Source organism: Hakea prostrata, unplaced genomic scaffold (genome assembly GCF_041222555.1).
Source record: "Hakea prostrata isolate BN-2017 unplaced genomic scaffold, UWA_Hpros_2 contig_58, whole genome shotgun sequence".
Classification (NCBI taxonomy): Eukaryota; Viridiplantae; Streptophyta; class Magnoliopsida; order Proteales; family Proteaceae; genus Hakea; species Hakea prostrata.
In genome coordinates this window covers 249967-265013 of record NW_028291177.1, presented here as the reverse complement: position 1 = coordinate 265013, position 15047 = coordinate 249967, and the positions used below count along the sequence as shown (strand labels likewise).

Sequence of the window (15047 nt, the reverse complement as noted above, 5' to 3'; positions counted from 1 at the left end):
GTACTCATGTCACCATCGAACATTAGCTAGGAAATCACTTGCAACTCGTATGACTCAAACAAGCTGACGGGTAGAAAGGAAAGACATGCCTTGCAGTGAATTCACATCGAATCCAGGCACAGCAGACTTGGTGATTTAATCCCCAATAAATTTTCTTTTTAGGATTTCTTTTGTTCATTTCTTTTTCTCTCTCTCTCTCTTTTTTTTTTTTTTTTTTTTTTTTTTTTTTTTTTTGGGGGGGGGGTGTGTGGGGGTTGTGTGTGGGAGGGAGGATGTTGAAATATAAATTAAAGGCATTCTGAATACATCTTTTCAGAAGCACAATTGAAAGCAGGAACAAAATAACCAATTGCAAAATGAAGCAAGGATTTGTTTTACCTTCAGAATGTCAAATGACTTCTTTAAGTGCTCAACTTCAGAGTCAAAATTGGCTATATAAAGTATGGCATCAACTCTCTTGAATGCAAAAGGAATATCAAGCACTGACTTGAGAAATTTTTCAGCAGGACCAAGCTTGTATGGTGAATCATCTTTGTATTCTTTCAGTCTATGTTCTTCCTCTTTAGTTGGAGCCATCCTCAATAGGCTTTCAAGAAGTTCTGTCCCCAGGGTATCTGCATTACCTGTGGGAGGAAAAAAAAATGAAATCCAGTGTTAAAATCATGCCAAATTTCTAGGATATGTAATAAAGGTGATTTTGGATTTATTTAGCAGAAGACCCCATCAAAGCATGGTGTAGCAAATTAAGATCGATTGACCAACCAAAGGAAACGAGAGAGTAAGTGAGGAGAAAGATGCTGCAAGTTCTTGATAGAGCAACCTCTGATAGACTTGATGAGTCCTATCCCAGACAGCTTCCTTTTTATTAGTTCCCTTAATTAGAAAATCTACTGACAAAAGTTCTACATGGTTTGAGATCTTGGATCCTCAAATAACCAACCGAGATCTAGTAACAATCCCAGGTCAACTTGTCCCAACTCAAGGGCCCATCCCAATGGGTATTAGGGCTTAGTTTGGGAACAAATTTGGTATTTAGCCTATTTTAGGCCTTCTAGACACAATGTTGGCCTTGGATTTGAAAAACAAGTGAATATACGAGTTCTCACCTCGACCCTTACTTTGAAACCAATACATTGAGGAGATAATATACAGACTTACGAAACATGTCTACGCAACAATTACTTGATATAATGAAAACATAAATGTTTAGTGTCAATAATGCATCAAACATGTCCAATTGTCCACTATTTCACAATACAACACAAGTGTACTTATAAGTTACATTGCGAGAGTACAAAAGTAAAAACCAATCTCTTAGCAACTCCTCCAACTTCTACTCAACTAGCACCAGCACCACCTTCACCAGTATAGAACATAGTTTTTGAAAAATGGAGTTTAGGAAGAATTGTGAAATCCAGCCCAAACCCTAACCTAGACACCCTATTTGTTTAGGGATGGAGAAGAGCTGATTGATGTTTGACCTTGAAGTTGGACCTTAAGTACAGTATTGTTATCTTTGGAAGGTCCTAGGAAGTCAAGTCAAGTCAGACCTCACCCTTAGTGTAGATCCGAAGACCCGAAGTGAAGGAATAAGACTTTGTGGGCCATCTCAAGAGAAGACATGGTGTTTGACCCGAAACCCATGGATATTGATGATGGTGTTCCCTTTTGGAAACCTTATCTGTTTTGGAGTTGAACTGCATCTTGATGTTGAAGAGCTTGGTTGATGGACTTGAGGCCTAGTTTGACATGTTTTGGAAGGTCCCTTTATGCTAGGTAAGTTGCTTGTTGAGTTGGGAGAAGCCCCATCAAAAATCTTGAGGTTTGGAGCTACAAATCCCTATTTTTGGGCAAGCTGCCCAGCCAGGGGCAGTTTGGTAAAACTCCATTTTTTGGGGTTTTGAAGCTCTATTTATTGGAATTCCGTGGTGATCAGCCACATTATGTTCCTAAGCCTCTGGAGAACGTGGGAAGGGCCTTAGAACCTCCTCTTCGAAGCCAAGGAAGATCCCCAAGCATCCGTTAGAGTTTCTCCGTCGAATCTTCTTCTACAAAGGTTAATAATCGAATTGTTTCTTCTTTGATTTATTCTCTCTTCTATTCTTTTAATTACTTGATTATGAGGAAGGTATTATACTATTGTAATGGCCTCTCCTCTGATTCTCTTAGCCTTAGAGTGAATCCCCCAATTCACTCTATGTTCTTGAAGTTCTTGAAGCCATATGGCAATGTTTCTTGAAATTGATTTTACCTGAGATCTTGAGCACTCCCTCATTATTTTTTTACCTATCTTGGTGATTGTGGGAAAGGTCTCACATCAGTGTTACAATCTTTCCTTCTATCCTTATGATTGTTGGGTTGATCCCTATTTTTCTTTCTACCTTAGGATCGGCTGGTGGTTGATATTGGGAGGAAACCCTTGGGTAACCCTCAGAAGAGAATATCCAAATTGGGTAACCCTCATGAGAGAGTATCCAAATTGTGAACCCTAGTTTCATTTAATTCGTTGGATCCTCCCCAACACCTTTCTTGGTTATAAATTTCTACTTCTCTTGACCTAGGGAGAATCTTTATTGGTTGATTTTGGGAGGAAACCCTTGGGTAACCCTCATAAGAGAATATCCAAATTGGGTAACCCTCATGAGAAAGTATCCAAATTGTGAACCCTAGTTTTATTTAATTAGTTGGATCATCCCCAACACTTTACTTGATTATAAATTTCTATTTTTCTTGACCTAGGGTGAATCTTTATTCTCCCTAATCTTTATTGGTTGATTTTGGGAGGAAACTCTTGGGTAACCCTCATGAGAGAGTATCCAAATTGGGAACCCTAATTCTCTTTTAATTCATTGGATCCTCCCCAACACTTTTCTTAATTATAAATTTCTACTTCTCTTTACCTAAGGTGAATCTTTCCTCTCTCTAGTCTTTTCGTGGGATACACAGATTCTAGTTGGTAAAACCCCAATTGTTATGATTAGAATTTGTTTCCTTTGATTTTATTTGAAACCTTGTTTTCTCTCATTGCTATACCCTTCCCAACACCTTTCTTGATTATAAACTTCTATTTCCTGGACCGAGGGTGAATCTTTATTCTCCCTAATCTTTCCATGAGAGCCATAGACTATATGCAATGAAACCCTAATCCTATGGTTCAATTAGGGTTCTACTTTTGACCATGTTTTGATGCTTAGACCTTCATAGATAATCTTAGTATGCTGTTGGGAAACTCCCCTTCGAATTTCGGAGCAATCGGACTTCAAACGAAGAAGTTATGACCAAATTAGGGTTTTCTACCCCCATTGGTCTACTGGTTGGACTACTGACCCAATCGACCAACCAAGCTGCCAACAGTGACAGCAGCTTGTTTCTTCGTCCGATTTGATCCATTTGACTTCTAATCTTTTAGGGCTTATTCCTAATGATTGTTATATGCTTGTTTAGGGTTTATTTGCTAGTCTTGGACCTCTCCTCATTATTCTCCGGAATTCTTCGAAGTTTATTTTAAGGTAAAGACAGTTGATCCCTAATAACTTAACATACATGTTTATTTATAATTAATTAGATTACTTGATCATCCTATTATTTTAGTAGCTTTCTTATAATTGTATTGCTGCTGTAGTTTCTCAACTACAGTAGTACTTGTTTATATGATTCAATTATTATTTCAATCTTGTATGAATGATTACTCACTTATGTTTTGTTTTATCAGTTGTAGTTGTGAATGACTAATTTAGGAATGTGATTGCCTAGGTTGTGATTGGGGATTGGGGAATGCCCTTTTGGCATTTCTGCCTTTGGACACCAGTGGAGGTGGTATGGGACATTTTCCTATGGTGCCCCTTGGCACTTTCCCCGACATCGGTTGACATACCTAGGGCATGTCTAAAAGAGTTTGACTAGGATGTCCCTATTATATCAGACCTGATCAGAAGGGAATTGAGACCGAGCACCCGTGGTAGCAATTGAGATTTGTGGGCACTCAAGACCGGTGAGTTATATCCGTGAGAGGACATAGATCACATTGTGGGGGTCATTCATTGGTACAGTTGCAGAAATGGAACATGGGCTCTTGGACATCAAGACCAATGAAATGATCCGTGAAAAGATATGGGAACTTCCTGTTAACTTGATGTAGCTGACCAATAGGGTTGATGAGTCCGTAGTCCGAGTTGGTTGTAGCCATAGGATACGCTGACTCTAGGGAGAAAGATACCGGAAAGGATCTTGAGAGGGGAGGAATGGAAGTATCTAGATCTAAGTTGATATAACTAAGTTAAAGACTTGCATTTGGCTAGGCTTAACCCTGGCATGCGCCAGTACTCAGACCAAACAGAGGCGTGAGAGAGTGTTAACCTAAACCCCAGTCAAGGTTGTCCGAGAAGGTTTCAGGACCCATTGCTAACCGGAGAACCCAAGATACCAAGATGGTTGAAGGAGAGTGATTTTGGACCTACCCAGAGGAGTATGGTGCTATGACTTAAAGCATGTCTGCCAATAGAGACCAGCATACATAGAGTTAGAAGCATATCTGCATTATCTGTTTCACATCATATTGCCTTTTGTATGAATTGTTATCATGTGTTATTATGTTATTATGGAATGATCTGCCTTGCTAAGTTTTTTTGAACTCAATCTTTTTTTTGCAACATCTTTTGTTAGACTTATCTGCAAAAACTGATGATTATGATGGTCAATACTATGAAGACCAAGTTGATGACTCATATGGTACTCAAGGTACTAGCTACGGTGACTACGTCGGTGAAGATACCAGTATGAGACTGATGCTTATCAGGATTAGTTCGACTCGTGCACTTGAGTGCCAGCAATGGGACATCGTCTCATTCTCTTTTTGATCTTTATAGATTTGATGAGACCTTAGTATAGTTTTGTTTCCCTTTCATTTTGGGAACCGGTTGTAATCTTTCTTTTTGATCTACTTTTCCACTGCTACTGTAGAGTAAATTTCCGCTACACTCTACATTTTGATTTATTCTATTGGTATCATTTTTCGCACTCTAATTGTATTCTTGAACCTTATCTTGATCTTTTGATTAATATAGTTAACTTTGATTTAATCTTGTTCTCGATTATATTATTGTAAATGTGGGAGGATGATTTCCTCGAATACTGGATCTTCGGGGTTGTGGATAGGGTACCGGCTGGGTGGATGTGACAAAAATACTCACATTGTTTCAAGATTGGCATCAACATCACTAGATCTTTGTTGTAGATGAGCTACACAGCTTGTTGATGCAACCTTGTTAGAGATCCAACCAACTTTCCAACAAAAAATTTGGTCAAAACACCAAAACCAAGCAAAGTGCGAAGGAGCATTAACACAGTCGAGATCAAGACATCTCAATTCGTCTTGATGGAGATAGGGTATTTATAAAGACTGGGTTGAACCGAGATCTTGTACAAGTGCTGTATTTTTCTGGTCTCGCATGATACCTCATCTCAAGATCATGGCCGAGATCTCACAATGAGTTAGAATATTACTCCTAACTACCAAACTTACCACAAATTACAGTTAGAGACATAAAAGATAAAACAATTACAGGAAGAAAAAAACCAGATATCTACTTAAAAGAAAAAAATACCCCTGGTTCGCAACACATATGAACACCTCGATAGCATGTATACAGAATTGTTTCAATGGATCAGCAGGAATGCATGCTAAGGCATATCCAAGAAGAGCTTAGAGTACTCAGCACCATTTAATGGAAGCATGCCAAGTGTCAAACTTTGAGCCTACCTTTGCCAATACTAAAAAAACAAACTGTGTTTTGTATTTGTCAATGTGTCAGTGTATGTTTGTGTAGATCCGCGTGTGCGCACGCATGTGCACACGTAAGGGGGTTGGGGAGAGTGCAAATGCTTCTGTATCATTCTTAAATAACTCTAACTTGTTTTGAGCTATAAAACTCCACCCAAATACTCAACTTGATGTTCCCAGATGGACGCTAAGGGAGTTGGGGTGTGAAGCAGTGTTGTATAAAAAGTTTCTTCACATTGGTTGCGAACTCAACCCCACTCTGAACTGTCACCAACTGTTGCTTACCAATTCTGTACTTGTATTCAATGCATTATACCAACTGTAATGCAATCACATGTTAGTACCTCTGCTGGCTCTGCTGGAGCCATTCCAAATTTGCTGGCTACAGATTGTATGCACCCCAGCCTTCATGAAGAAAGGTTCTGCCTTCCAAGGGATGCATACTGTCCCTGAAGTCAGGGTATACTCCTCTGCACAACGACAGAATAAAAACCACAATTTACAGGATTCAGTAATGTGCCTACACTCACAGGGTAGATTCTGTATTTTGCCCAAAACACTCCAATTCAATACAGCTTGGTTGCTCCAACAGTTCAACCACACCTGTTCCATCTTTTGACAGTGACCCAACATTGTGTAAAGCAACAATGCCCCTTACACTAGCACCAGAATATTAGTAAACAATTTGGCACACACCTGGAGCACCCAACCAACAACCCATACAAATGTTTAAATCCAATGCGAAAATCAAAGACCACCAAAATTCATAGTTTCCTTCACAAAGCTCCCACACTTAACTCCCAATGAATTCCTCTTTTTTTTTTTTTTTTTTTTTTCAAGAATCTACAACTTGAATAGGCAAAAATGGAATATGTTAAACTAAAGTTATTTTCAAACAAAGTTTCAGGGGTATTTTTAGGTATTATGCTAAAAATCATGACATAGAATTAGCATAGGCACTACATTAATAACTTTACTCACTACTGCAATCAGCTTTGATGTGAGTCAGTCAGTATTTGTTAGATTCTGCTGCTTGGAAAAAGGGCTGTATAATCTTGACTAATTCCGTGAGCATGAATGACGGCTGCAAAACAAGGGGGGGTATCTAAGATAGCATGCACCATACACCATCATACTTAAATATTGTGAGATGGAGACTCAATTATTAATATAATGTTGCACAGCACATTAATGAGATCTTGCACAACCAACCATGCTCCAACCAAATTTTCCGGCAATGCTAGTCTGCACTTTGTCTGATGAGAGCACAGCCTCTTCAGGCATAACATATGAAACCAAACAGGGAATGTGATGAGCACATTTATGTGTGAAATCATAGGACATAAAGCATGCATTTTACACACTCAGAGTGGAGCTACCTTGGGTTTTATGTTGTTTTTGCAGACTTTAGGACTTTTCAATATTTAAGCAAATATTTGGAGTATTGGGTATGAATTATGCTCAAATGCGAAAATGGGCCTGATCTGGAGCATGATGGGCTAGAGATGTGATTATGGGCCAACTTCGAAAGATTTAAGAGATAAAGAAGGCAAATTTGATCTACGGCTGAGATTATAAATTATCAATCAAATCTACAGAGATATTATTGAGAGAGTCCAAATGGAGAAAAGAGTCCTTGCATACTTCAATATCTTATTTCCTATTTGTGATTTGATTAAAGAAAGAAAAAGAGGAAAAAGAATTATATTCAGATATGGAAGAAGGAAAATCCCGTTTTTGAATGTTTCTGTTCAATTTCGATCAAGCCCTTCATCGAACAGTCATCCAGTGTTCGATCAAGCTGATTTTTGGAGGAGAGCTTCACGACTTCTTGATCCTCAAATCCAACAGTGGAATTGTGCATTTGATCTCTCTAAGTCAGTCCAATTAGTACGTCAAAACCCTAATTGGTTGAGTCAGATAGGAACCCTGAGTTTGATAGGTTCGATTCAAATTCTGTCAAGATTCATATCCCATGTAAACTTTATAAAATGAGAGCATACTCCATCAAGGGAGAACGTTTTTTAGAGCTTAGTAGCAGCACTCTTTCTTCTCTCTTCAGTTTATTTAGGCTTTCTCTAGTTTTCTTTGCTTGCATTTGTGAGATTTAAATTTTAGATTGAATGTTTAGGTTTAATTTTTCTATGTAATGCAATTCAAGTTCAAGTTTTAAGTTTTAAGATTCGTTTTTCTCTAGGTCTAGCAATTGTAGATCTAGATCATTCTAGATCTAGATCTGGTTGTTAGGGTTGGATGAGATTCGAATCGTTTGTTTAATTCACAAGTAAGTAACATTCTTCAATAATCTTCTCTCCCCCCTCCATTCCCGCTTCTATATACCCCTCAATATTCTTAATTTAGGATTTACTTTCAGCATTTATTTATTGTTCTCCCTTCCCCTAAGTCCTTGATCAGAGATGCCTACAGTCGTGCCTCTCTTTGGTTAAGGTTTCCCTTTCCTTTTATTACTCTGTTATTTACTTTCTGCAATTTACTTTCAACATTTATTTATTGTTCTCCCTTCCCCTAGGTCCTTGATCAAGATGCCTACAGTCATGCCTCTCTTTGGTTAAAGTTTCCCTTTCCTTTTATTACTCTGTTATTTACTTTCTGCAATTTACTTTCAGCATTTATTTATTGTTCTCCCTTCCCCTGGGTCCTTGATCAGAGATACATACAGTCGTGCCTCTCTTTGGTTAAGGTTTCCCTTTCCTTTTATTACTCTGTTATTTATTTTCTGCAATTTACTTTCAGCATTTATTTATTCCTTTTCTGCAATTTCTTTTTCTCTAATATATGTTCCCCTGATCGGTGGACTGTAAGCTACGACATAGGGTCCACGGTCAAAGTCATTATAATTATACTCCCCTTCCCTAGATCCAAAGCAGACACTCGGATCACTTCCCTTTTATTTTTATTTATTTATTATCGCATTTTTTTCTGCCTTTATTAATTATGCGTTGGTTATGTTTGCTTTATTTTTCATCTCAATTCGGTCGCATTAGATGTATGGATTAAGACCATTCGTTCAGTTTAATTAAGTAATTAACAAATTTGAATCATTAAGAAGTTAATTCTAAAGTGGCATATCTCCTTGAAATCGACCCATTAGCTACACGGTAGAGTGCTTGCGGTTACTTTTAATTTCACAAACAGAATGCACATGAGCATCTTGGCCACCTGGCCATGCATGTGTCACTAGATTAGCATATGACAAAATCCAACAGTTTGAAAAACCGTGGAACCAATTATTTTGAATCTTCAATGGGAGTCAACTTAGACGTTCCTGAAAGCTTGTTAAGTTTGACTTCAGTAAAATTTTTACATGTGGATCACTCCTAAAGTCAAAAGCCTCATTCAACCAACATGCTTGGCTGGGCCAGCGCATAGAGGCAACTACCCACATCCTACCTAGCACAAACGACCTAGTCCATTCACCTGCCCTTTCGCACACCCAGAATGCATATTGATCTGTCAGGGCCCCAGTTAGAACTACTAATGCAGCCTCACTGGGATGAGAGCCAATAAACCCAGATCCTTGATGAATAGCAGGCAAATTAGGGTATAGAAACCTGCTGCTAGGGGATTGTGAACTGTTTAAGGGTTTTAGGGTTTGTAGGGGGTTTGTAACAGGTTTGGTTAGGGTTTATGGGCTTAGGGTTGTTGAAACACAAATCTGAACCTTGCTGATCTTGGTTTCATATTCAAGTTTCAGAGGTCCTAGGTTTTGGAAATTTACGGTTTCATGGTGGTGGTTAGGGCTGCAACTTGGAGTCAAGTGCTAGGGGGATGAGGGGCTGGTGACACTAAAAGGGAAGGGAATTCTGTGGTGGGGATTGGAAGTTATGGAATTTACGATTTTGAGGAATAGAAGGGAAATGGTTGGGAGGGGATTTTGACTAGCTGAGATGGAGGGAAGAGAAGAGAGAAGCCTAGGGGATGATGGCTTACCAATTTAAGGGGCTTGTGGATGCTGATTGACTGAAAAGAATGCAAATAAACAATCTGCCACAGGAATTCCCTGCACTTGAAAACCCTAATACCCTACTCAATCCCTGATCTCTTGCTTTAATAACTCTCTCTTCAACAATTGTATTCATTAAAAACTGTCTTTTTACAAGCACGGAGTCTATTTATAGCCTTTAGTACTGACTCTTACTAGGACTTGACCTTAAAAACAGAACTTAACTAGGACTTAAGTTGAACTTCTATTTATCCCATCCTATGCTGAACCAAATAACCAAGTAAAAACAGAATTAAACTTCAAACAACCTCCTGAATATAACTAAACCTCTGTCGGGCTCGAGGACTGGCCAAAATTACCAAAATACCCCTGCTGTAGAATCTTGCTCCTATGCTGTTGGGCAGCAATCCTACACCGTCTTTCGGGCCTTGTGGACCTTCCTGGGTGGGTGTGGGACCTACATCAAGTACACTCACAAATCGGACCAAATGCCATGTGTTGTCCATAGTTGTCAACGCATCACCAAGGTACTGCTTAGGCGTCCAGGCTGATTTATAGGGGCCCAGGCAGCTATTGCCTTATCATAGGGTTGCACTAGTTTATTTGGTATTGGACCAGGTTGTGGCACTTACTTATGCCAAATATTATTTAAACTATGCTTTTACTTAAGATATTATTCATAGATAAGAAAATATCCTCTATTTGAAGGCAATAAAATCAGTTAAAAAGGACCCCAAAAGGGATAAAAAGCCAATCCCCCAATTCTGATGTATTTATGTTAGAAAAGATGGAGGACGGGGGATGTACGCTTTGTCATAACTGCCTTAAAACTGCCATGGCGGGCACCTTACCGCCCAAGTGCTTCAACTGCCCAAAAATGCCTTGGATCTCTTTAGCACCATGACTACTATGGTTGCTACAATCATGTGTGCAACTTAAACACCTGCTGCCTTGTCAATTCAAGTGGTAGCATGTCAACACACATACATCATCATCTCAGTATATGGCCCCACAAAATTGCTACCTTTCATGCATCTTATGAACCATCATCCATAAGCTATAATATTTTAACCATAATCCATAAACTATCATGCCACCATGCATTAATCTCAAGTCACATAATGTATATGCCCATCAACAAGCCATCATTCACAAACATACACACCAAGACCACACCAATATATCAAGCATCATTCATCATGCACCCAATTACCCATATAGCATCACCTATACATTCCCCCACATGCATGTACACATCCACTATGTCATGCAACATACCAAACAAAAGCATGCTAAAACATGTCAAAACATATCCAAGCATATCACGTTCCATTTATATACATCACCCATCATACCTTTGCAAAATTACTGAAATGCCCTTGAGCAATAAAACACTGACAAATAAGCCTGTATGATTAATGATTTCTTCCACACATCAAATACATAATGTAACCCATGTATGCATCAGATACATTCTTCTCTGTAAGTTTACACAATAGAGACAAACTGTACCATTCCCAAACACGGTCATAATTACCAGGAAGAGACACTAGGCATGAAAGATACAGTTAAATGGGGCCATACACTCTTTAATATCCCCCCCCCACCAGTTCACTGGAGTTTTCTTTGTTTAATGAAGCTTGTTTACTTACCCCCCCCCCCCCCCCCCCAAAAAAAAAAAAAAACATTCTACCCAGTTTAGAGCCACATGTTCAACCTATAAAGGGCCCAAAAAATGCTAAACCCTACAGACGAAATAGCTAATAAAAATTTGGAAGAACATAGCTTTAAATCAAGAACATTTGATTTCAAATCCGAAACATTCAAAAATACCGGATGAATTTGCAACCCAATACCATGTGACAGAAACATCATGAAACCCCCTTGAGAAAAATCAAAACAAGAACCAATCTAGAATAGAATCAAATAAACTGCAAGAAAGAAAATTTGTTATACAATGCAAAATTTTAATATAAGTATCTGTCCAGGAAACAGTAAGGGGTGTTCCTTACTGAAAAACTATTACCTTCCCAAAGGGCTTCACATACTTCTTCTATAGTCACATTGAGTGCCCTCAGCAAGATTGCAATATTCTGAGACTTCTTTGGATCAAGCACCCTGTTCTCTTGGTTCAGTGAGGGAGAAATCGTTTGCCTAGTAAAATCCTTTGGAGTCAAGTTCGAGGCATTCACAACAAATAGTGTCTCAATCATCTCCTCATTCAATCTGCAACCAAATCCAAAGGCTACAAACTTATACCCAAAAGAAGGGAGGGAAAAAGAACCAGAAACAAGACGAAAAATATTATAATCTATCCCAATTATCTATGAACAAAATTGATGAACATATAGGAAGTGTTCAAGATCTTACTGAAAGGAGCTTGATTTCATCTGATCCCACACCATGGCACGATCAGAACTTGCTCGGACCTTGTCCCAATGCAAAGGCTTCAACTTTGGTTTCGGAGTTTCCTCATTTCTTTCCACAGAATCTGAATTCTGTTTCAATTCTGCTGGAGGAAGTGCCGTAGGCATCTGGAACCCTACAACTTTGGAAGGAACCATAAACTCTGGAGGCAAACTAACGGGTTCCCGGAATGGCTGAGGACGAATAAGGGCTTCGCAGAATCCATGTGGAGGCAGCGGAGGTGGCAGTGGCACAGACATGGGAGGCCCAGAAATATTGCCTATTTTTGTTGAAGATTGCGGATTTTGCTGATCAGTATCGAAGTTCCGCTCTGGAGATTGTGGGTTTTGCTGAGAAATGTCAGAAAACCTGGCCGGCGACAGTGCATTCATGTCCATTGTGCTTTTTGCCGGAGAATGTGGGTTCACCTCGAACGAACTTCTTTCAGGAGACTCCGTGTTCTTCTGCAAAGAATTTCTTCCAGGTGAACTCCTGTCCTCAGAAGCTTTCCGTGGTGGCAGTGGAGGAGGACGTAACTTGGTCACAAATTCTGGCGATTTCGACTTTGAACTTCTGGAGCTGGCGATACTAACTGGCGGAGAAGAAGAAGGACTCCGAGATGCCACATTCGAAGAAGGGTAAGAGGGAGTTCTCGAGTTTGAGCTCCTGCTTTCGAAATTCTCTGCAACCACAGCTTCAAATCTTCTTCTTGAGCTCGATTCTGTAACAGCTGGGCTCTCTTTACTACGAAGAGAGCCTCTCGGCGAGTAGAATTCCTCCTCTTCTTCACTTTCCGACGAACCCTCTCTAGCGTTCCCGAAACTATGACTGAAATTTTGCCTTGACAGTGGCGGTAGCGGGTGGAGCTCAGGGGAGCCTAGCTTCGGCTCTAGAGGGGCTGCCGCTCCACCACCAGAACTGGTGCCATCATCATCACCATCACCATCGATACCACGAGAGTTTACAAGAGTACCCAGATAAAGAAACTCAGAGCTGGTTGAAGAGATGCCACGAGCCCCGCGATGATTGGCGTCTGAAGGGGCTGTATTAGCCGGAAACAAGCGGATGCTGTCGGATCTGGATGTCTTGCCATGGGAATAACTGCTGCCACTACTACTGCTGTAGTGTTTTCTGCGGTAGACGAGAATGGCGAAAGCGAAGATGGAGGAGACACTGAGGAGAGAGAGGATTAGAGTGAGTATTAAAAGTCTTTGAGAGACGGGTTTGGGGTGAGGGGACTGGGGTAAGATGAGAGACGAGATGTTAGCAGGGAATGTAGGGAAGGAGGAGCGAACGGGAGGGGGAGGGGGAGGTGGAGAAGCATAAATTGGGAAGAATGGTTGGTTGTTGGAACCAGAAGAAGAGAAGGGAAATTTGGGTTGGCCCGGAGGAGGAGAGGGAGACGAAGATGGAGGTTCGGTTGGAGGAAAGGTGTCAAGCGGGGTGAAGGGCTGGTGGAGAACCCGACGGTGGTGCTGATGCCGATGGTGGAGAGGATTAATGGGTTTGGAGGTCAAGAAGGGAAAGTTGCAGAGGAGGAAGATGAGAGGAATGAACGAGAAAGCCATTGTGGGTTCAAAATTAATGGAGTGTGAACAAATGCAGTAATGGTGGAGATGAGTGAGGATGAAGACTATATCCACTGTAAGTCCAAGAAAGGAAGAAAGCTTCAGTTCCCATTTCCACAGTCCCACAGAGAAAATGTGTCAAAGAAGTCCACACAGTATGTTCAAATTCGAATCCAATCAATCATCTCAATTATTAGAAAGAAAAAGCAAAATCTATGAGTGAAGTAGTGAACAAGTTTGTGTGAAAAAGGTTCTGGGTGGTTCTCATCTGAAGAAGAAACCTTGAAAAAATAAGAGAAATATACAGGAAGAGAGAGACGCGAGGAGAGGAGAGAGATTGGGGAAGATGACTATAATGTTAGATAGATAGATGAATGGGCGATTCGACAAAAACCAAACCTTGGAATAAGAGAAATGCTGTAGGCCCTTCAACGTCTGGTGTGAGAAGGAGATGATTTCCTTGTTCTCAGATTTCATTGTTAATTTCACTAAAGGTATAGAAAAATCATTGTTAATTTGCAGTGTTATAAGGAATGAGAAGGAGATGATTTCCTTGTTCTCAGATTTCATTGTTAATTTCACTAAAGGTATAGAAAAATCATTGTTAATTTGCAGTGTTATAAGGAAGTAGGACCTGCTGCAATACTATATTGGACTGTTTAGAACGTGAGTAGTGTAACTGTGTAAGAGAGAAGGATTGTATGACGTCACTTTTTGTCCTTTGCCTGTCGGCCTTGGTAGTGCATGTATGGTGGAAAAAAGCAGCATTCTGCGTCTTTTTTTACGCCTTTTGTGCACATAGTTCGATAGGTTTGAAAATGGGGTAAAAGAAAATCTTTTGTTTTTTCTTTTTTCCTTCCAAAAGATTACCTTTATAGTATTGTTGCAAAGCTATATAGATTCCATTGAAGTTTTTCCTTTCTTTATTTTTTTCCTTGGTCTTACCCCAAAAAAATTTTTCTTTTAACTACACATTAGATTTAACCTATCATGCGACACTTGCAATGGTAATAAATGTGGGTCCAATTTATCTTTCGATCCAGTTGGAGTTTAAATTTAGTTTAAGTTTGGTTAAGGATTCGTTTGGTTATTTTGAATTCAAATAAGCAACGGATTAGGATTAAATTTTCGAGCTCAAAGTCAAGGTCAAGTCAAAGTGGATGAGGCCTTTAAATGAAAAATGTGAGCCTTTCAATACAAAGTTCAAAAACATAATTTAATTTCTCTTTTTCATGTTTCAAATTCCCATTACCAATATCCTTCTCTTCCTTTTTTTTTTTTTTTTTTTTTTTGGGGGGGGAAATAGTAGTTTATATTGATAAAATAATCA

At 39.5% G+C, this 15047-nt stretch overlaps 1 protein-coding gene across 1 annotated transcript; it reads right to left on the bottom strand.

The window, feature by feature from the left end:
- Positions 1–273: 273 nt before the first annotated feature.
- LOC148999053 (formin-like protein 2) lies at positions 274–14158 on the bottom strand. The gene is made up of 3 exons (XM_089141504.1): positions 12114–14158; positions 11770–11969; positions 274–623 (listed from the first exon to the last, which is right to left on the bottom strand). The coding sequence occupies exons 1-3, from the start codon at positions 13715–13717 to the stop codon at positions 313–315; spliced, it is 2115 nt and encodes a 704-aa protein (XP_088997630.1). The 5' UTR covers positions 13718–14158; the 3' UTR covers positions 274–312.
- Positions 14159–15047: the final 889 nt, after the last annotated feature.

Bases quoted from the DNA above. Each gene is read 5' to 3' on its own strand.
- LOC148999053 (XM_089141504.1), bottom strand. From the start codon at position 13,717: ATGGCTTTCTCGTTCATTCCTCTCATCTTCCTCCTCTGCAACTTTCCC. The intron at 11,970-12,113 runs GTAAGATCTTGA...ATTTGGTTGCAG, and splicing joins ATGAAATCAAGCTCCTTTCA to ATTGAATGAGGAGATGATTG. The intron at 624-11,769 runs GTAATAGTTTTT...TTCCTCCCACAG, and splicing joins ATGTGAAGCCCTTTGGGAAG to GTAATGCAGATACCCTGGGG.